We start from the raw sequence: 23,142 nt of genomic DNA on the forward strand, positions 1-23,142 counted from the left end.
TCTTGGTGGCAGGTGTTTGTGTGTGTGTTACAATCATATTAAGGATTTTCTTTTCAACTAGGAGGACCAGAACTTCCTTTTTTGTCTCTTCTAAAATTCTTTGCATGAGACTAACAACCGCAAGTGGTGACTCCAGTTTCACTGGTACACCCCAAAAGATATAAACCATTGTGACAAAAAGCAACTTGGAGAGAAAGGTTTATTTTGGTTTACAACTCTCAGGTCACCCTCCATCATCAAGGGAAGTCAGGGCAGGAACTCAAGGCAGAAAGCTGAAGGCAGGAACTGATACAAGGGAATGGTGCAGGCCTGCTTCCTGGCCTGCTCTCTCACGGCTTGCTCAACCTGATTTCTTGTACCCCCAGAATCATCTGCCTGTGGTGGCACTGCCCACAGAGAGCTGGGCCCTCCCACATCACTCATTAATCAAGACAATATTCCCCAGACTTGCCAACTGATGGAGGCATTTTCTTTACCAGTTTCCTCTTCTCTGATAACCCTACTTTGTGTCAAACTGATAAAACAAACAGACAAACAAAATAAAACAGTCAGGACAGTATCACCGACAAGACAAACTTCTTGGTGTTTCCAATAATAGAAGTGCAAACTATATCCATACAAAAATTAGTTCGTGTTCTTTATAGCAGTTTCATTGTTAATAGGCTAAAGCCAGAGACACCCCAACTGTTCTACAATAAGTAAACTATTAAGTAAACCAGTCCATATCAGCAATACACCTCACAACTTGGGTAGATTTACAGCATGTTGTGTGAAGGGGGAGAAGATCACACACACAACGTATATCTTGTCTGATTCTGTTGATGTTACACTCTTGATAGCTTGCAGAGATGGCTAGAGGTTAGAGCTGGTGGAGGGTAGCGTGTGACCACGAAGTCCAGAGTGTGGTCTGGATGGTGACGGAGTTTCGTATCTCGATTCAGGTGCCAGGTCTGGTCCTGGAATCAGGACATAGTCACTGTCTGTCTGTCTGTTTCCTTTCCATCTCAATCCCCCTGTGTTTGTTACACACACACACACACACACACACACACACACACATACCTCATATCTACGTCACATCATTTCTGGGTTTGTACTGTACCATACATAGTTAAGACACAACAGAGAAAACTACGTCTTTGTGTGATACTCTCTTTTTATGACTGCAACTTTTTTTCTGTAATTAGTATTTCAATGCAGAAAATGCTTAATCCCCATTTTGCCATGGGTAGTTATGGCCCATACATGATTTCACAAGAGGAAAACCATGAAGCCCTTCATAACCTCAACAGCAGTTTTCATTTTAGCATCATAAGCCTGGGCTGGGGCAGCAGGGCGCTGGGTGTCTCCTGCCCAGGCAGGATGGTGGATGCTGGGTGCTTTACTGCGGAGGCGGAGGCGGCCCTCCAGGGGCTGGGGAGTGCGCGGAGGGGCGGGGTTCAGCTCTACTGGAGTCCAGAAAACTGTGCACTGAGCCTCACGCGGCACCGCGAGGCTTCCGAGGATCGCAGCGCCCGGCTGGGAACTTTCTTAGAACTGCAAACAGTTTGGCCAGCGGCTCTGACTTTGGTTTGGTCGCTGCTAGCCTCTCTCGCGGCTGGCACCGAGGCGCGGCTTCTCTCCCGCGCCTCCTCGGCCTCGGGCGGCTCCACGCGCGGCCGCGGCGACTCCGGAGCCCGGCATGCCGTGGAACTTGACCGCGGAGCAGCTCTCGGAGCTGCTGCGGCTGCACAACCTGACACGCGCGCAGTTCATCGCGCGCTACGGGCTGCGGCCGCTGGTGCTCACCCCGCAGCTGCCCGCACGCGCCAGGCTGGCCCTCCTGCTCGCCGGCTTACTCATCTTCGCCCTGGCGCTCTTCGGCAACGCCCTGGTGGTCTACGTGGTGACCCGCAGCAAGGCCATGCGCACGGTCACCAACATCTTCATCTGCTCCCTGGCGCTCAGCGACCTGCTCATCGTCTTCTTCTGCATCCCGGTCACCATGCTCCAGAACGTCTCGGACACCTGGCTGGGGGGTAAGGAGGTCCCTGCTGGGCATCCTGCTCTCTGGTCTCCTTTTGTTTCTCCATCAAGAGAGCCGCTGAGTTCTTGGAACTTCTCTGCAGGACTTGGGCGTTTGTTTCTTTGTTTTATTTCCTTTTCCGCTTCTGCTTGGGGTCAGCACCCCTCCTTGTCCCGCAGATATACTGGCTGCGGTAAGGATGAAGTACTGTCCTGGGCAGGGGTGATTCCTCACTCATTTCCGCTCCTTCTCATGATCACAAGGTTTTTCCCTTGTGATTTTACATTTTAATTTACATTACAATTTTAGAATAATCTTTCAAATAAAAGAAAAACCCACTAAGGTAAGATTTTTCACTCCTTGCCCCCAACTTCCAGGCTTCCTTCCCAGTTGCTTATGTGGCTCCCAGACAGGTTTTTGCAGATATTAGCTAATACGCAGACTTAAAATCTTTCACAAATATATACTAGAGAAAAAAACTGTCTTGGTTTAGTTCTTTTTAGTAGGCGTGTCCCCTCTTCACTTCTAAAGGACAGGGAAAAATGCCCTTCATTAGAACAAGGAGTGGAAATGGCAAAGAAATCACCAAGACTGGAGTCCAGGAAAGAGGCAGTGGGTGGAATGGAAAAACCTCAGGACACTGGGTTCCCGGGGCCTCCAAAGAGCTTCAGCAATGTTCTCCCAACACCTCCCCGGTTTCCAGGGGACCTTGGGCAGGAGTACTACTGCTAACGTGGGTGCTATATCTGGTGGGTGTGCTGAAATTCTTATAAAGTGGTTGTAAATGCATGAGAAATGGATCATTATGCCATCTCCCCCTGCTGGTTCTGCCCCTAGGCTAATTTCTTTAAACACATGGAGGCGTTTTTTTTTTAAATCTCACCTTACCTACCACTGGGGGATTACCAGTTAGTACTTTCAACATTGGCGTTTTTCATAAACTTGAGCTGCATTAATTATTGGAGATAAGGATACTAAATTGCTCGCTGTCATTTCATCTGTGATGTATTTTCTAAAAAGTGTCAAATATAGAGTGCATAACATGGACTTGAAAGTGATCCGGAGTATAGATGATTGTAAACTGATTATAAAGTAGAAACTTTTTGTATTCTCTGATAAAATAATTGCATTTGGGCATTTTAGGGATACCAGTTACAGCTAACTCCATCAAATTAGTGGGAGCATTCTGCATTATCAAATAGAACTTGCTTTTGGAGGAGAAGTCATAGAGTTGCTACTTTCCCTGCTCACATATGTGTTTAGAAATATATTTTTATCTCCTGGGTGGTTTTATCATCACTGTGACAGTGAGCACGAGCAGCAAATCTTTGCTGGCCGTGGAAGGACCAGGTTTACTACTTTGGCTCTATCATGGGCTAACTGAGCATGCCTGGGTCTCAGTTTTTAAACAGCGTGTGAAAATCTGGAGAAGTTTGCAAATAGAACGAGGCAGATTTTCTCACCATGTTGAGGGATTTTCTCACCATGCTCAGGCAGGTCACAGATCTTCCCGAGTCACCAAGCCTTCTGCCTCTCCTTCTTTCTTTGGGGAAGATATGTCACTCTAGCTCCCAACTCTTAACCAAGGGCCATACGTTGTTCTTTATTTTATAGAGATGGTATAAGAGTAAAGTACGTTGCAAAAGTGGTTTGGAAAAGGTTATTGTCCCAAGTATGGTAGGACAAACCTCTAAGTTGAGTACTGAGAGGGGTAGAGAGGAAGGAGGATTTTAAGTTCCTGGCCAGCTTGTGCAGCATGTTGAAATTATGTCTCAAAACCAGAAACAAAACAGTAAAGTGGTCATGTCATGGAAGTACAAGGTGTTAGGAAGTGTTTAATTATAGGTGGCATCTCCTTATTTATCTAGGACAAGACTTACAGAATAAATAATATTCCATATATTGAGTGACCAACAACAAAACTTAATAAAAGTAGAAATGTCTACAGAGAGACTGGACAAGAGAAGATGGGAAGAGAAGTAACTTGTATATTATAAGTTAGGATAGTATTGCAAAATTCTTTTGATAAATTAACAAATGACAAACTGAGCTTAATGAGAGCTAAAAATTAATTCTTATTTTACTCATTTGATAAAGTGATAGAGAATCCATTAAATGGCAAACTGTTTTTTCCAAAGTATATCTGCACCCTTGTGGGTCCTCTGGAATAGAATATACCCCAAGGGAGCCAAGATGATATTTAATATTTAGAAGAAGCTCTAGTCTGCTCTTGGACCATGGGAGAGCTGAGGGGGCTTTGGTGGACTACGGTGCCCAAGCTGGGTCTTGAAGGATGATTCAGGTCATCTTCCACAGAGGAGGATGCTGCAGGAGCACGATCAGCTCACAATCTGGGGAGAGGAAGGTCTGATGATTTAAGAACACCGTGGCAGGTGTTTCAAGAATACATGGGTGGTATGTGGGGAGTGGCAGGGCATAGGAAAAGAAGACTATTGTAACTGAGGAGGAAAATGTTATATGAAATTGTAAAATATGAATATTGCTAAAATGCCTCCAGGGATAAAGTGGGTCAGACGGTGACGAGAGAGAGAGAGAGAGAGAGAGAGAGAGAGAGAGGCTGCCTCCTGGAAGGGCAATATAGCCTCCTCCAGAGCTGTGGGCAGGGCTGCCACATTTTCTAGTGTAATCACTATTTCCATTTCTCTTCCTCTCTCCTTCCCTAAGAGAAGCCATGAACATAGATTTTTTTTTTTTAAATGATACTGCCATCTAACTCATATTTAAAGAGTAAAATAAAGCATCTGTTTAGCCTTGGTCATACATAACCCACAAGCTTTATGTTCCCAGATTTTTCTAAACATTCCTCTTCTAAACATTTTGACAGCAGTGGTCTGTGAATGACTGCCTTTTCTTGTAGTTCGCTTCTCTCCCATCCTAGTTTCCTTTCCATTCCTGGGCTAAAACACCATGACCAAAAGCAAACTTGGAGTGGAAAGGGTTCATTTGTCTTTCACATCTGGATCATGATCCATGGTAAAGGGAAGTCAGGACAAGAACTCAAGGCAGAATCTTGTCGGAAGGGACTGAAGCAGAGGACATAGAGGAATACTGTTTGTGCACTAGTAGGCTTGCTTTCTCTGCTTGCTCATACCACCTAAGAACATCTTCTCAGGAGAGGCTCTGCCCACAATGGGTTGAGCCCTCACAGTAGCCATTAATCAAGAAACTGCCCTTCAGACTCGCCTGCAGACAGTCCGATGGAAGCAATTTCTTAATCAAGGTTTCGTCCTCCCAGACCAACCACTTTAGCTTGGGTCAAACTGACAAAGAACTAAAAGGCATATCTGCCTTCTTAGTGACCCCAGGTACCTGCTGAATGAGCATTTTACCAAGACCCTCAGGTGAGATGTGTGTGTGGCTGGAAGCTGGTAAGCTCTGTTGTAAAGCTGCTGCTTTTAAACCTTCCTGCAGAGACTCTCCTGGAGGACTCTCAGAAAAGAAACTGCTTGTGTGGGCCCTCTTCCAGACAGGAATTCTCAACTCAGATCCAGCTTGCTCTGACTTTTGGAGCCTGTGGCACTCAACAGCTCTACACAGGGATTGTGTCAGGATGTTTTGTTGTGGGTTTGAAATTATCCCTAGTTGGGAGCATTTACATCATAGAAATCAACAGCTACAAATTAGGCCTGAAATGCAAAGAGCCAAACAAATGAAAACATCAGTCAGCCTCTGCTGTGGCACCACTGAGCCAAGACCTTGTTTCTTTCCGTATCACCAATGATAGCTCAGTCAGCATATCTGTAAACATGAGTTAATTTGCCTGAATTTCATTCCTTAGGAGATGCACCTGATTTTCAGCAAGTTACGTTTACTTTTTATCCTTCTTTACGATGTGTTAAAGATTCCTGTGGCTTCACCGAACAAATGTGTTTTGTTTCCAGCTAAAATCAGAATAATTGAGTTTGCTCTGACCAATTCTCCAGAGCACCTTTCTCTAGTTTTCATTAACTCCTATCTTCCTTTTACTCCCTTTGCATTTCTATACCCTTTTTACTTTTAACAGTCCAGTCTTGATGCCTGAGCATGGAAGCAGTGTGCAATTGCTTCTCTCATGATTCCTTTCTGTGTGGAGGTTACCGTCAGGTCTCATCTCTGGCAGACTCTAAGCTCCGTGCTAATCATTGCTTGAAGGAGGGGTCTTGCACCCGAGCTGCAGCAGAGGCTTTTACAATAGCACATCCTCTCTGCGTCCAGGGTGCCCTTACCATACGTTCTACTTCTGCCCAGTCTCACACCAGTCTCAGTCACACAGGTGGTCAGCATTTTGCTGCAGGTGTGCTGCAGGTGTGAGGAAGCAGCATCCTTGGGGGCTACTTGGAAGGGGAAGGGAGTATTCAGGGAAGAGATGGGAGAAGAGGGGTGAATCTGTGGTGGTCAGCGCTCCTGAGGGCATGGTTCTGGGCAGTAAGGAGCAGGACTCAGCAGGCAATGCTCAGACCCTAAGGGGTTGGAACTGGGGACAAGGGGAGGTCTAGAAGAGAGAGGTAACTTAGGGAAAGAAAAGCTTATGGCACAGTGGAACTGTTCTGAAGATATTCCAGAAGGAAGTGAGACACCAGTCCTAATTCTACCTACGTTTTAGGTTCTAGGCATCAATAAGCTGAGACAGAAGTGTTTGGGAGGAGCCTGCAGTGATTGTGCCCATTTCTTCCTACCATGGGTGCAGAGCAGACAGGGCAGTCTTTTGAACATGCAGAACTCAGTGAATCCTCCCACACTCTTGTGTGGACAGTGACAGTAATTTTTCTAACAGCCACTGGAAAAGTAACCAAAAGCAGTTTTAAAAAAGAAGAGGTTCCCAAAATATCCTAAGTGACAGTGGCAAGCTCAAGAGTGCTCATCACAGATGGCTTCCTTTTGAAAGGTGCTCACAGGGAACGGAGAGGTAAGAAGCTGGATTTCCTCCTGGCTGACCTGACCCTTCTCCTGCAAGGAATGGTTCTTAATCTTGTCAACTCATAGAACCTCTTGAGCCTTGTGAGGTATGGATACCTAATTCCCGCCCACACAGATATGGAATTCTTTGGAGTGAGGGTGAATACTGATACTGTGCTGTCAAAGTTCCAGAGATGAGCAAGCGTTATGATTACAGCTAAGGCTGAGAACCATGGAGGCAGAGGAAATGCCTACAGTAGCAACAGGGTTAAAACAAAGAAATGATGAATGCAGCACTTTGAATAGCACTGTCCTATTAGCATGCACCAGCTAGGCTTTGTTTTTAATTTAAGGAATAGAATTTAAAACTGCTTGTAAAATACAGATGGTATTGTATATATAAAATAAAAGTTCCGCAGAGACTCATGGCAATTGTATTACATGCAGGCTGGTGTGTCTTCATCAAAGCCCTTAACCTTTTTGGAGTCTTTTAAGATGATTTTAGGATACCCAACTCAATCTCCCCACACATACACACACAGGTGAGCATATTTCTATATACACATGCACACACATACATCTTATACACACACTACATTCCATATATACCACAGTACATATGCACACACACACACACACACACACACACACACTCACAAAGGTAGGTTGGAATGAAAAACACAAGAGTAGAATAATTAATAATCTCCTTCATAACTTCAACATAATTAGCACACTTCACATCAAAGGTTACTGGTCTGTTTTACCCACAGCAACTGCTGTGGATGGATGATGCAGGGGGATGACTCTTAGGCTTCATTGGAACAGCACCAGCTTCTCCTGTTAATAAGCAGAGCTTTACACATGACTTTATGTGAGATATGTAACAGATTTTCACTAAAAGGGAGGGAGAAGAGAGGGAAAGAAAGAGTATGCATGTGCACAGCTAAATGTATTAGGTTAGTTTTTAGAAAATGGTATCCATTTGGCCTACATGTTCAGAGTGATAGCCTGGCACTCTTTTGGCTTTACTACTTGGCTAGGGATTAGGGAACATGAGTTATGTTTGCTATAAGTTTCCCTTTTCTATGACACTTTAGACATTTACATATAGTGAAATTGTTATGATATCAGGACTGCTGTACATTTTTCTTTTTAAATCTATTAACAGGAATGATGGCAACTGTTTAAAAATGGTCTTTTTTTTTTTTAAAAAAAAGAGAAGTATTAAAAAAGGAAAAAAAAAGGACTTCAGCAAGAGTTACTCTTGAGGTGAAGTGAGGGATTGGGCTACGTGGTAAGCCCCTGGCTGCTCTTTGCTAGCCGTCAGTCTGGTACACATTTTGAAAGGTAATGGCACCGTAAGTCAAGAGAGTCACTAAGTTTTCCTGAGAGATGGAAGGGCACCAGTAACAGCCTCAGGTTTTTGTTTTGTTTTGTTTTGTTTTGTTTTTTGTTTTTCATACATTTGTTTTTTAAGATTTATTTATTTATTTATTTTTCAATGCAGTTTATTTAGGAACCTTGAACAATCATCTGACCCTGGGGAAAGCCAGCCCACAGCCTCAGGTTTTTATTTGAGAGAGCCTTTCTGCTTGTGTCAGTAGTAGCTATAGTTACATCATAGGAAAAGACAGCAATGGCAAAGCCCCAAAGTTTTTCTTGTTCCCTTAACTTGTGGCCCAAACTCTTTTCAGTTCTTACGCATGCGTCCTGTGATGGTGGTAAGCTATAGTGCTTGGGAGAAGGGCTAGACTCGCTCCTAACTGAATAACGTGGGTAGAATAGGTAGAGTAGGCAGGTCATTTCTGCCATGACATCCTGGACAACTTAATGTCTTCACCCAAACTACACAGGCTTCAGCATCCAACCCGAGCCTTCACAGGATTCCTAGAGATGCCTCCTGGAGCAAGACACTACTCAAGACAGTTTCTTAGCTCTTCCTTGTGGGAAATTATTTCCAGTCATCTCCCTACTTTGGTTTCAGTTGATCTTAGGACTTCTCACCTCAATACAGACTAAACAATGGCACAAAATTCTTGGCTTTGTGTGTTCTGCTCCAGCAGAGTGACTCATTGACTATGTCACTGGTCCTCTTGACCTTTAACTTTGCTGTTTTTCTCTTGGACTAGAGACACAAATTGCTGGTACCAGGTAGATCTTGCTTGTTCTTTCTGTGTGGGAAATGAACTTCTTGAATCTGAGTGGATTAATATGGTTTCCTATTAAATGACCACATGTGTGACAGGTATGGCAAGCCAAGCTAACAGCTGCACCAGAGACACTTGTGACCCATTAGCTATGAACCTGCTGGGGAATGTTTGACTGCTGGAAGAGAAGTTTTTCTGGAGGAGGAGAATAATCAGGGATGAGCAGTGAGCTTCATACAGTTGGTCACAAGCATCTGTGGGGCTGAATTTAGCTGCTGGGTCTCTAAGATCCTCAAACATACGTCCTCTGCCTTTGATTTCTTTGATGTTCACCTTCATAGCCCAAGTCCCAAAGGAGGCTTTCTGAGATCAAGATGAGCCCCCGTCAACTGCTCCGAGTCAGGCGTGGACACCACTCTCTCTCTGCCATTACTTTTGTGTTTACATCCTCTGGTGGGCCAACTCCCGTGCTCCCAGTTTTCCTGGCTGCCTGTTGTTGCTGAGACATCATTGCAGGTTAGTGGATGGTGTTAGATACCTGGCCAGTTTCCTTTCAGTCTGTGATGCTGGCAAATATTCAGAAGAAGACGAGCTGCCTTCCATTCACATATGAAAACTGCAGTTTTCCAATGAATAGTACTGAGATAAAAGCGTACTTTTTAATGTAACTTCACAAAACTTAAATTGAAACAGACTTCATTCACTTCCTATGACAGAGTTTCTAAGAAAATTGTACTCATACAAATTCGACTGTAGACCATTCACATAATGGAACTCTGAAAAGATAGTGAGTCTGTGCCTCTCCTGTGAGAAAGACAAAGGCAGTGCAGGGCTGAAACACCAATGTATCTTATGGAGCCACACCGCTTTGGCTGCCAATTCTGTTGTACAGTTTATTAGTTGTTGTATTATCTAGATTGTACAATACATGCCTGGCCTTAAATCACCCCCTATAGAGGACAATAGTTATAAAATTACACCCAGTGCTGTCCCCACAGTGTTACACGAAGCAGTAGAATTATATGGCGAAGATGTAAGTTGAACAACTTGCTCAATTCTAGCAAAAATATGAAATCACATCCAGTTTTTAGGATTTTTAGGACTTTAACATGCATGTAATATTTACATCTTGGGGATGAAGAGATTGCTTACTTGTTATAGGCACACTTGTTATTCTTGCAGAGGACAAGAAATGGGTTCCAAGCAACCATGTCAGGCAGCTCACAATCACCTGCAACTCTAGCTTCAGGGGGTTCAGCACCCTCTTCTGGCCTCTGTCCCTTCACACATGTGGTACACACTCACGTAATTGAAAATAAGTCTTTAAAAGTTATTTTTATTTTTCACCTATCTCTTTCAAAGCCAGGTGTGGCAGCTCATGCTTACAGTTTAAGTTCTTGGGAGGTTGAGGCAAGAAGATTGATGCAGATTTGAGGCCCTTTGAGTTACTGTGTGAGACATTGTCTAAATAAATAAATAAATAAATAAGGAAGGAAGGAAGGAAGAAAAGAAAAAATCTTCAGTATATGAATGAAAAGAGATCAATATTTTAAAAACTCATTGTGGAACTGAAATTCACTTAGAATATAACTTGGCAAACACAGTATTTGACATGGGGGCATTTAAAAAATATATATAGTTTCTTCACTTGTACTCTTGGGAAAACAGATACACTTGGAAGGACTGATGTGGGAATAGGGATCTTATGCATTAAAAGGACTGAGAACTTACCAAGACCTCACTGAAAGGAGACTACAATTGTTACAAATTCAAAATGTTGCTTTTTAAGTATTGGTGTGTAGAATAGATTTTTATCAAATAAAAATGATTAAAATAAAAACTGGAGAGAAGAGGTAGCTCAATTGGCAGATTGTCCAGCATGGTTAAGGCTCTGGATTTGATCACAGCACCATATAAACCAGGTATAGTGCTACACACCCCAAATCCCAGCACTTGGAAGGTGGGATAGGAGGAGCAGAAGCCAAGGGCATTCTCAGCAGCATAGCAAGTTTTAGGCCAGCCTGAGATCCTTGACACTCTGTTTCAAAAAGCAAACCCATGGGGGTGAAGAAATGGCTCAGCAGTTAAGAGAACTGACTTCCAGAAGAAGCAGGATTGGTTGCCAGCACCCATTGGTGGCTAACTCTGGTAACTCCAGTTCTAGTCGTGTCATACAGGCAAAACACCTATCCACATAAAAAATAAAAATAAACCTCAAATAAAAGAAAGTATCAAGAAGTTTTTAAAAAACTGCCACTATGCTGTTAATAACATCTTAAGTACATTCATTCTGTATTTGTACAAAACAATTGCTTTAATTCTATCAATTTACAGATAATGTATCGAATTGTTATATAATAATCATTTCTTCTATTGTAGAAATATTAGGATCCAGACTGGCCCTTTCAACCTAGAAAACAGAGAACAGTGCTGCCAGAACCAGCGGCAGATCCCTAGGGAAGAATAATGGGGGCAGGACTGTGAAACCTCTGCTGGGTTCACACTGCTTTGGTAAAACCTGCAAGGCTCATGGGACCTTCCAGACTGTAGGGATAATATTGAAATATTATATAATATTGAGCATAAAGTGGTCCTCCAGACTTGTTTTCCTGCCTTTTAACTGAGCAAAGTTTTCAACAAGTCACTTGTGACAACATTGCTCACATCACTCCTCTTACACACACACATCCTCAAAACACACACGCAATCCCCTTTCGTTATGGTCACACATGGGTGTTTGTCTGTGCGTGTCCTTGCTGTCTGATTCCTGGCCTGGAAAGGAGAGGAAGCTCTGCTGTCTTTGCCCACCATGTCCAGGGGTACTGGGAAACAATGATGCTGGTTCCAGGTGTTGAGTGCTTTTCCCCACAATGCATAGATTTTTCTTGGTCTGGATTGTCATGAGCCTGACTGTGTGCTTCAGAGATGAGACAATAACCATGTACTCGGTACATTATCTTCAGTTCACAGGTGAGAAAGGGGGGTTGGCTCCAATGTACTATTTTATCAATTATCTGTTCTGTGGAATACACGGTTAGAGAAACCATTGCTTACCTCTGGAGGGGCGGCACTTTCATCCTGGATCAAATGAGGGCTTCTTACACCGCCCTCTGTGGAGTCACTCATAAGATGACAGTCAACTAACGACCTGTTGGGCACTCATTATTTTAGATGTCCCAAGGAAGGGAAAAGCCATCTCTGCCCCAGGTGGTTTCCTTCCTCAGGGGAGGCCACAATTCCTTTCATGGAGCCGCTTCAAACGCTTCAAACAGGATAGCCCTGCCCCCTGAGATTGGAAATTGCACAGTGTCATCCTGTGACAGAGCAAGTCATCTCTGCTGGAGATTAAGTTCTGAGCGACCTTCCGCATCGAGAAAGGTAGCCAGATCTACAGAGCGGAGGATGGAATTTGTAGCCTTCTATTTTTCTGCCTTACAGTAAACGATCTGTGCTCACTTGGGATGGAAGTGCTGATGCTGGGACTTAACCTGAAGAATCTGCCTCACTGTGAGGTTTTAACCACAGTGGTGGTTATCCTAGGAAATTCACCTCAGTGACTCATGCCCTCATCACCTGCTGCAACATCAGTAAGAGCTCTGCTCTCACAGTCAGTTTCTGAAAGGAAAAATTTTCGTATTTTCAGAGACCATTGTGGAAAACTCTTCTGTTAACTAACTTCCCTTGACCCTGCACTGGCAGGAATCCTAGCATTTGTATGCACTCTTAAAGCATAGAGGCGCTGCGGTGCTGTTCAGTAGATGACAGATACCACACACTCAGTTTTTAGATGTTTCTCTACGCCGACTGAAGACAATAAAGAATTTATTTTTAATAGCACATATTTCATTGGATTAAAAGCGAATCTGAGTATCAGTTTGAGCCTGATTCAAGCAGTGACTTAAACCAGCAGGTTCTGAGAAAGAAACATGAGTACAGCCTGAGACTTTCTTAGTGGCGAGGCAACAAACCCTTAGACATTAGAAATGGCCACTGTTTAAAAAAAATTAAATCAGTATTAAATGAAATAAAATAAAACCCCTCCAGTTAATTGATATTACAGTATAATCACGGAGTGTAATATGTTGGCAAGATGCTAGAGTAGCTGGTTGGTTTAGTGAACTCAAAATTCAAACTTTTATTTTTAGCGGTGAGAAAACAACATATCTGGGTAATCTTATGGTCTTGTGGTCATTTGCTTATCTAATAATTTCACCTCCCAGCGTATTAGTACTCTAACGTCAGAAGCTATGTTTAATCTAGCAGCCTGTTGAGCAGTTCCTAGCACAGATTCTAGACACTTGTATGAATGAATTAGTGAAGATCATCTCCCACTGTAGTCATGTTTGAAGCCTTTGGGGGATGGTCAGTATTCATTTCTGTGACGGCACTGGAAATTGTACCTACTTTTTTGGTATTTTGTACAGGCTTTATTTGGTTGTAAGGAACAAAGATTCAATTTGCCTCAAGTAATTGATGTTATGGGATGGCTTATTTTGTGGCAGTAATGAGGGAAGCTAGTGTCTTTTGAGTATAAGACAAGAGGTAGGTAGATGTCATGGAAACTGAAGTAGAACTAGAAGCAACAGCTCTCTGAAGCTCAGCAAAAAGTATTCACCATCTCCAGGCTCAGCCACAACTGTGACTTTTGCCCTTCTCCACAGTGAACAAAGAACTACTAATTAAGGTTGATTACATTTTATCACCAATTTCTACTTACTTGATATATTCTGTCTTGTTAATTTTCCTAACTTCTGCTTTCCTCTTTATTCATGGAAGGGTGAGTAAATCCTTGCCCTCAAGAATTTGCTAAAGCACAATGTAAAATTCAACTCAATGTGGTTCAATGAACAACGCTATGCAAATGAATCTTACTGTTTAATCATTTATTGAGAGGAAATTTACAGGGATTTCAATCAGCTGCTCACCAAAATCTTAAATCTTTCTCTTACTTGAGTCTATTCAAGTCTTCCTGCTTCACTCAGTGTCAGCTCACAGCTTCGCTTTGCAACGTTCACGTGTCTTCTCAAGCTACTAACATCAGCACAGAGCTGGTATTCTGACTGGGGCCTTGTGTGTAGTGAGGACCTCAAGGTCCCCTTAATGCCCCTTAATGCTAGCTCTGCTTCCCATCCCATTTGAATCCCATTTGATAAACTTGAATAAACAAGTTTATCAGGTCATCCTTTGGACACCCTTGACGTCCAGTTCCTCCCCTCCACTGTAGTAAGGCTTTTTTAATCTCCTCCCTTTAGCCTTTTTGTTCTTCACTTTTCCATCCCCAGTTTCATTCATTCAAATATCCCTTCCCACTTTCCTCATATCATCCATCACTAACTCCACCCACCTGTTTAATTAAATCCAGCAGAGGGTACTCGCCATCAAGCATTTCCTTTTGGTAAGGATGGAGGGAAGAAGAGAGAAGGAAGGGAGGACAACTCTGACCATGGTGTTCGACTTTGATATTGCTGTGAGAAAATACCCAGAGGAAACCGTTTAACGGGTAAGACTATTTTGCTTTGTGATTTTCAAGCTATCAGCCCGCCCTGAAGGGAGAACTTGTCAGCTTTAGAGCAACTCAGCTGGCTTCATGGTGGCCAGAATGCAGAGAGAGGGAGAGCCTGGGCTGTGCCAGTTCTATTTCCACATCCTGGTCCCCAGCTTTTGCATGGTAGTGCCCGCATCAGGGCTCATGTAGCCTTTGAAATAATCTTCTCTAGAAAGGCTCTTAAAGATCACCAGAGTGTGCCTTGATAATCTTCTAGGCGTTTCTTTTTTTTTTATTTTTATTTTTTATTTTTTTAGGTGTTTCTTAATCCATGCAATTAGCATAAAGATTAGGTATCACATGCATTAATATATTTTATTTGTCTTTATAATACCATTTTCTCAAATCCTTGTGGTGCTATTCTTTTTTTTAATTTTATTATTTTTTTTATCAGTTACATTTTATTAACTCTGTATCCCAGCCGTGTCCCGATCCCTCATTCCCTCCCAGTCCCTCCCTCCCTCCCTCATCTCCACCATGCCTCTTTCCAAGTCCACTGATAGGGGGGACCTCCTCCCCATTCATCTGATCCTGTTTTATCAGGTATCTTCAGGACTGGCTGCAAAGCCCTCCTCTGTGGCCTAACAGGACTGCTCCTCCCTTCGGGGGTGGGGAGACCAAAGAGCCAGTCATTGAGTTCCTGTTAGAAATAGTCCTTGTTCCCCTCACTTTGGGAAACCAATTGCTTACTGAGCTACCACAGGCTACATCTGAGTGGAGGTTCTAGGTTATATCCATACATGGTCCTTGGTTGAATGTCAGTCTCAGAAAAGACCCTGTGCCCAGATATATTTGGTCCTTGTGGAGCTCCTATCCTTTCCCCATCAGACTAACTCCCCTTCTTTCTTATGATTCCCTGTACTCTGCCAAAGGTTTGGTCATGAGTCTTTGCTTTGAAAACACTGCTAGTTAGAGTCTTTCAGATGCGCTCAGTAGACTCCTGTCATATGTTCAATGCACATCCCATCTGTCTTTCTAAACGAGGATTGATCATCTTACCCCATGTCCGCTCAATTGATTATCTTTTTTAGGTGTATAGATTTCGTGGTGCCATTCTTACCCATGGTTTTTCTCCATATCTTTATGAATTCATCTCCTGTTTTAACCTCATTATTTTTTTCTTTATTGTCAAGAAAGACGAATCTCTGCTGGTTTGACTGAGTTTTCAACTTGATTGAACTAAGAAAGCTTCAGTCAAGCCTGTGTGTCTGGGAGGTTATATCCCAATGATTGACATATGTATCAGAGACCAGACCCATCCTGAATCAGAGGAGATCCTAAAGTGGACAAACTGCCTGGATGTGTAGGGCATAAGTGAGAAGGCAGTATTATTTCAAAGGCTACATGCAAGTCACTAAGCTTCTGTGTTCTCAGTGACTGAGGCTATCCCTGCTGCTCCCTGCCGATGTCAGACAGCTCTATTGACCATTCAACACATATGCAGTACTAGTGACTCTCTGCAGAGCCTCCAAACTTTCAGAGTCAGATCAGTGCTACTGTGGTGCTGCTCCTCCTTCAGGGGGGAGGTGAAGCTCATGAGTTCATGTCAGAAAAAGTTTCTCTCCCGCTTACTAGGGTACCCACTTGGATATTGAGCTACCATGGGCTATGTCTGAGCAGAGTTTGTAGGTTATATCCATGCATGGTCCTTGGTTGGATAAACAGTTTCATAGAAGACCCCTGTGCTTAGATATATTTGGACCTTGTGGGGCTCCCTGTCCCCTCTAGGATATACTAATTCCTCCTTCCTTCATATGATTCCCTACACTCTGCTGAAGGTTTGGTTATGGGTCTCAGCATCTACTTTGATACGCTGCTAGGTAGAGTCTTTCAGGTGCCTTCTGTGGTAGGCTACTGTCCTGTTACTTGTTTTCTCCTATTTCCAATGTCCATCCCCTTTGTCTGTCTAGATGAGGATTGATCATCTTATCCCTGGACCTCTTTCTTGTTTATCTTCTTTAGGTGTACATATTTTAGTATGTTTACCCTATCTTATAGGTCTATATAAGTGAGGATATACCATGTGTGTCTTTCTGCTTTTGGGATACCTCACTCAGGATGAATTTTTTTCTAGATCCCACCATTTGCCTGCAAAATTCATGATTTCCTTGTTTTTAATTGCTGAGTAGTATTCCACCGTGTAAAAGTACCACAATTTCTGTATCTATTCCTCCACTGATGGATAGCTGGGATATTTCCAGGTTCTGGCTATTATGAATAAAGCTGCTACAAACATGGTTGAGCAAATGTCCTTGTTGTGTACTTGAACATCTTTGGATATATGCCTAGGAGTGATATAGCTGGATCTTGAGGTAGCACTATTCTAATTGTCTGAGAAAGTGCCAGGTTGATTTCCATAGTGGTTGTACCAGTTGACATTCCCACCAGCAATGGAGGAGGGTTCCCCTTTCTCCACAGCCTCTCCAGCATGTGTTATCTCTTGAGTTTTTGATCTTAGCCATTCTGATGGGTATAAGGTGAAATCTCAGGGTTGTTCTGATGGCTAGGGATGTTGAACATCTACTTATATGTTTCTCTGCCATTCTATATTCTTCTACAGAGAATTCTCTGTTTAGCTCCATACCCCATTTTTTAATTGGGTTACTTGAATTATTGTCTTTAACTTCTTTAGTTCTTTATATATTCCAGATAACAGGCCTCTGTCAGATGTTGGGTTGATGAAGATCCTTTCCCAATCTGTGGGCTGCTGTTTTGTTCTGACAACAGTGTCTTTTGCTTTACAGACGTTTTTAAGTTTCACGAGGTCCCATTTATTGATTGTTGCTCGTAGGGCCTGTGCTGATGGTGTTCTGTTCAGGAAGTTGTCTCCTGTGCCAATGAGTTCTAGGGTCTTCCCCACTTTTTCTTCTAACCGATTTAGAGTATCTGCTTTTATATTGAGGTCTTTGTTCCACTTGGACTTTAGTTTTATGCAGGGTGATAAATATGGATCTATTTTCATCTTTCTACATGTAGACATCCAGTTAGACTAGCACCATCTGTTGAAGATGCTGTCTTTTTTCCATTGAATGGTTTTGGCTTCTTTATAAAAAATCAAGTATCCGTAGATGTGTGGGTTTATTTCTGGGTCTTCTATTCAGTTCAATTGATCCACCTTTCTGTTTCTATGCCAGTACCAAGCAGTTTTTATTATTATTGCTCTGTAGTACAACTTGAGATCAGGGACGGAGATACCTCCAGATGATCTGTTGTTGTACAGGATCGTTTTGGAGATTCTGGGTTTTTTGTTTCTCCATATGAAGCTGAGAATCTTTTTTTCAAGGTCTGTAAAGAATTGTGTTGGTATTTTGATGGGAATTGCATTGAATATGTAGATTGCTTTTGGCAGGATGGCCATTTTCACAATGTTAATCCTACCAATCCATGAGCACGGGAGATCTTTCCATCTTCTGATATCTTCTTCGATTTCTTTCTTCAGAGACTTGAAGTTTTTTTCAAACAGGTCTTTCACTTGCTTGGTTAGAGTCACCCCAAGGTATTTTATGTTATTAGTGGCTATTGTGAAGGGTTGTTTTCCTGATTTCTTTATCGGCTCTTTTGCCTTGGGAATACAGGAGGACTTCAGAATTTTTTGAGTTATTTTTGTATCCAGCCACTTATCAGCTGAAGGAGTTCTCTGGTTGAATTTTTGGGGTCACTTAGGTATACTATCATATCATCTACGAATGGTGAAACTTTGACTTCTTCCTTTCTGACTTGTATTCCCTTGATATCCCTTACTTGTCTTATTGCTTTAGCTAGGACTTCAAGTACTATGTTGAAGAGATATGGAGACAATGATCAGCCTTGCCTTGTCCCTGATTTCAGTGGGATTGATTTAAGTTTCTCTCCATTTAGTTTGATGTTGGCTATACGTTTGCTGTATATTTCCTTTACTATGTTTAGGTATGTTCCTTGTATCCCTGATCTCTCCAAGACTTTAAACAAGAATGGTTGTTGGATTTTTTCAAGTGCTTTTTTGGCATCTTAGGAGATGATCATGTGGTTTTTACCCTTCATTTTGTTTATATGGTGGATTACATTGATGGATTTCCATATATTGAACCACCCTTGCATGCTGGGATGAAGCCTACTTGGTCATGGTGGATGATATCTTTTCCATGTTCTTGGATTCAGTTTGCAAGTATTTTATTGAGTATCTCTGCATCAATGTTCATAAGAGAGATAGATCTGAAGTTTTCTTTTTTTGTTGGATCTTTGTGTGGTTTAGGTATTAAGGTGACTGTGGCTTCATAGAACGAGTTTGGTAATGTTCCTTCTGTTTCTATTTTGTGGAATAACAAAATAGAAATCTCTCCAATAACAAGATTGGAGTTAGCACTTCTTTGAAGGTCTGGTAGAATTCTGAACTGAAACCATCTGGCCCTTGCCTTTTTTTGGAAGGGAGGCTGTTGATGGTTGTTTCAATTTCCTTGGGGGATATAGGGCTCTTCAATCTTTCTACCTGGTCTTGACTTAATTTTGGTAGATGGAATCTGTCAAGAAAATTGTCCATTTCTTTTAGATTTTCAAACTTTGTGGCATATAGGCTTTTGTTGTACAACCTAATGATTGTTTGTATTTTCTCATTGTCTGTAGTTATGTCTCCCTTTTCATTTCTGATTTTGCTGATTTGGATAGTTTCTCTCTGCCTATTAGTTAGTTTGGCTAAAGGTTTGTCTATTTTGTTGATTTTCTCAAAGAACCAGCTCTTGGTTTCATTGATTCTTTGAATAGTTTTATTTGTTTCTAATTGGTTGATTTCAGCCCTGAGTTTTATTATTTCCAGACATCTGCTCCTCTTGGGTGTTTCTGCTTCTTTTTTTTTTCTAAGGCTTTCCGTTGTGCCATTAAGTTGTTTGTATGAGATGTCACAAATTTTTTTCTTGAAGGCATTTAGTGCTATGAATTTTCCTCTGATCACTGCTTTCATTGTGTCCCATAAATTTGGGTATGTTGTGCCTTCATTTTCATTGAATTCTAGGAAGTCTTTAATTTCTTTATTTAATCCTTAAACCAGCTGTCATTGAGAAGTAAGTTGTTAAGTTTCCATGTGTGTGTAGGCTTTTTGCTATTTACATTGTTGTTGAGGTCCAGCTTTAGTCCATGGTGGTCAGATAGTATACAGGGGATTATTTCAATCTTCTTGTATCTGTTGAGGCTTGCTTTGTGACCAACTATATGGTCTATTTTGGAGAATGTTCCATGAGGTGCCAAAAAGAATGTATACTCTTTTGAGTTTGAGTAAAAAATCCTGTAGACATCTATTAGGTCCATTTGAATTAGGATATTTGTAAGTGCCTTTATTTCCCTGTTTGGCTTCTGTCTAGATGATCTGTCCCTTGGTGATAGTGGGGTGTTGAAGTCTCCCACTATTAAGGTGTTGGGGTCAATGTGTGATTTAAGGTTTAATAATGCTTCATTTACGAATGTAGGCGTTCTTGTATTTGGGGCATGGATATTCAGAATTGTGATGTCTTCTTGGTGGATTTTTCCTTTGATGAGAATGTAGTGCCCCTCTATGTCTTATTTGATTAATTTTGGTTGAAAGTCTGTTTTATTAGATATTAGGATAGCTTGTTTTTTGGGTCCATTTGCTTGAAAAACAGTTTTCCAGCCTTTTACTCTGAGGTAGTTTTTATCTTTGTTGCACAGGTGTGTTTCTTGGATGCAGCAGAATGTTGGATCCTGTTTCCGCACCCATTCTCTTAGTCTGTGTCTTTTTATTGGAGAGTTGAGTCCATTGATGTTGATAGATAATAATGACCGTTGAATGTTATTTCCTATTATTGTGGAGTTGGTGTTACTGTGATTCATTGCTTGTTTTCTTTTGATTTTTTTCTGGGAAATTATCTATAACCTATGTTTTCTTGGGTGTAGTTGTTTTCGTTGGATTGGAATTTTCCTTCTAGTATCTTCTGTAGGGCTGGTTTGCTGTTCAAATATTGCTTAAATTTAGTTTTGTCATGGAATATTTTGTTTTCTCCATCTATGTTGATTGAAAGCTTTGCAGGGTATAGTAGTCTAGGTTGGCATCTGTGGTCCCTTAGAGCCTGCATGATATTTCCCCAGGCCCTTCTGGCTTTCATAGTTTCTGATGAGAAGTCCAGTGTGATTCTGATGGGTCTACCTTTATATGTTACTTGGCCTTTTTCCCTTGCTGCTTTTAGTATCTTTTCTTTGTTCTGTAGATGAAGTGTTTTGACTATGATGTGCCATGAGGAGTTTCTTTTCTGGTTTAGTCTATTTGGTGTTCTGTAGGCCTCTTGTATATTTATGGACATCTCTTTCTTTAGGTTGGGGAATTTTTCTTCTATGATTTTCTTGAAAATATTTTCTGGACCTTGGAGCCTGGAATCCTCTTCTTCGTCCATTCCTATTATTCTTAGATTTTGCCTTTTCATGGCGTCCTTGATTTCTTGGATGTTTTGTGTTTGGGATTTTTCTGATTTTACTTTTTCTTTGAGAGAAATATCAATTTCTGCTTGTATATCTTCAGCACCTGAGATTCTCTCTTCCACCTCTTGTATTCTATCAGTGATGCTTACCTTTGTGGTTCCTTCTCTTTTCTCTAAGTTCTCCAGTTCCAGGGTTTTCTCAGTTTGTGTTTTCTTTATTGATTCTAATTCTGTTTTCATGCCTTGCAACATTTCCTTCATCTGTTTGAATGTGGATACCTGTGTTTCTAAGATGCTCTCTATTTTTTTGTTTGTTTCCTCTCTTAATGCCACTACTTCTCCCTCCATTTGTTTGGCTATATTTGCCTGTGTTTCTTTAAGAGCTTCATTCACTTCATTTTTCTGTTTCCATTTGGGAGGCCAAATCTTTGAGAGATTTATTTGTTTCCTCTTTAACTGTTTGACTTTCTATAGCTAGTTCTCTGAGAGATTTGTTGGTTTCCTCTTCATGTGCCTTAAATAACTGGATAATCATAGCTTTAAAATCATTTTCTTGTGTTTCTGCTGAGTTGGAGTATCCATTAATTTTGGGGGTAGCTGGTGAAGCCATGATATCTTGATTTATGTTGGTTGTATTCTTTTGCCAACCCCTGGCCATTTGGTTATCTGTAGTGTTCACTGTTTGTTCCTGGCTTCTGCAGATCAGACTGGTCTTTCTCTGGTGTCTGGAGAATTCTTCAGGGAAATGAGAGAGGTCCAATGGTTTCAGTGTGTACGTTGGTGATTCAGCTATACCTGTAGGAGGAAAGTTCGCAGGCGCAGAAGGGCAAATGCAGGGTAGCATGTGATCGAGCGTGTGCTTGTAGGTGTGTCCTAAGGGACAGGGTGTTGGAGAATGAAGAGGCCTTCAGTGTGTGAGTGCTTTGCAGGCACTGAAGGTGTTGCAGGTGCTTAAGGGATCGCAAGCGCTGTTGAAGATTGTGGGCGTGTACTGTTTTTGCAGGTCTGCTAGGTTTTCGTGTCTATTCAGCTGGTTATCTGCCACTGAGGGGTTGGATGGCCAATACAATCACTGGCTGGGCAGCCCTGTGTAGTCAGTACTGCCACTTGCAGACTTGGGATTTGGGAAGGATTGTACTGCAGATCTGAGTCTCTGTGTCTGGCACTCTTGGGGCGTGCGCTCTGGCAGGGTGGGGTTTCTGGTGGTGCATGCACTCCAGCGGGGCCTGGTGGTGGGGGGTGGGGGTGTGTGCTCCGAGGGTCCAGAGCTCGGCAAAAGGGCACTAGGCAGGGCATGGGTTCCTCAGATGTGTGCTCTGCGGGGTGGCGTTCAGCAGGTGGTTACAGCTCTCCTCAGTGGCTGAGGAGCCTGAAGCCCTGCCTCTGCTGTCTTAGGCCCCAGGCACTGAGCTTTGCGGATTTGGGCTCCAGGAGGGATTGTACTGTGGAACTGAGTCTCTGTGGTTGGCACTCTCTGGTTGGCCTGCGCTCTGGCGCTGGTAGTGGGTGCTTTTCCTTGTGGCAGGGTTTCCGGAGGTCTGTGCATTCCTCTGGTGTTGTAGGGTTTCTGGAGTTGTGTGCAATCTGGTGTGCCTGGGTTTCCGGAGGTGTGCACGCTCTTGCAAGGTGGGATTTCCGGTGGTGGGTGTGCTCTGGTGGGGCGGGATTTCCCTTTGGAGGGGCAGGATTTCTGGAGGGACCTGAGCTCCGCTGAGCTTCTTGTGGCTGGATCAGGTCCCGGGGTGGGGTGGGAGGGGATGCTCTGCAGGTCCGCAGCTCCGCAAAAGGGCCCTAGGCGGGCCGGGGTATGGGTTCCTTGGATGTGTGTTGGAGGGGTGGTGTTCAGGGGGTAGTTACAGCTGTCTGCTATGCAAAGGGGTCTGGAGCACTGTCTCTGCTCTCTTACTCCCCAGCTGTATGCTTTGCACTCAGTTACCTGGTTCTGTGTGCAGGCTTACCTGCGAAGGAGGCCCGGACAAGGGAAGCGCCCGATCTAAATCTACAAGCACTTCACTCTTCTGTGGTGTCCTCTCTCCTCTAGAAATCCCAAAAGTTCAAATTCTAGTTTTGATTGTCTCTCCACTCACCAATTTTGGAGATTCGTGTCCTCTGGTTCTTCAAAACAGTGCGCTCTGTTCCCCGCCATCTTGG

General features: G+C 42.7%; 1 protein-coding gene across 1 annotated transcript in view; it reads left to right on the forward strand.

Annotated features, from left to right (window-relative positions):
* Positions 1-1,457: 1,457 nt before the first annotated feature.
* The window catches only part of LOC110558245 (pyroglutamylated RF-amide peptide receptor-like), an 86,416-nt gene continuing 64,731 nt past the window's right edge, over positions 1,458-23,142 (forward strand). The window contains exon 1 of the mRNA XM_021653051.2: positions 1,458-2,018. Coding sequence (XP_021508726.1) covers positions 1,682-2,018 — 337 coding nt within the window. The 5' untranslated portion in view covers positions 1,458-1,681. The remainder of the gene's footprint in view (positions 2,019-23,142) is intronic.

This window comes from Meriones unguiculatus, chromosome 21 (assembly GCF_030254825.1).
Source record: "Meriones unguiculatus strain TT.TT164.6M chromosome 21, Bangor_MerUng_6.1, whole genome shotgun sequence".
In the NCBI taxonomy this organism is placed as follows: domain Eukaryota; kingdom Metazoa; phylum Chordata; class Mammalia; order Rodentia; family Muridae; genus Meriones; species Meriones unguiculatus.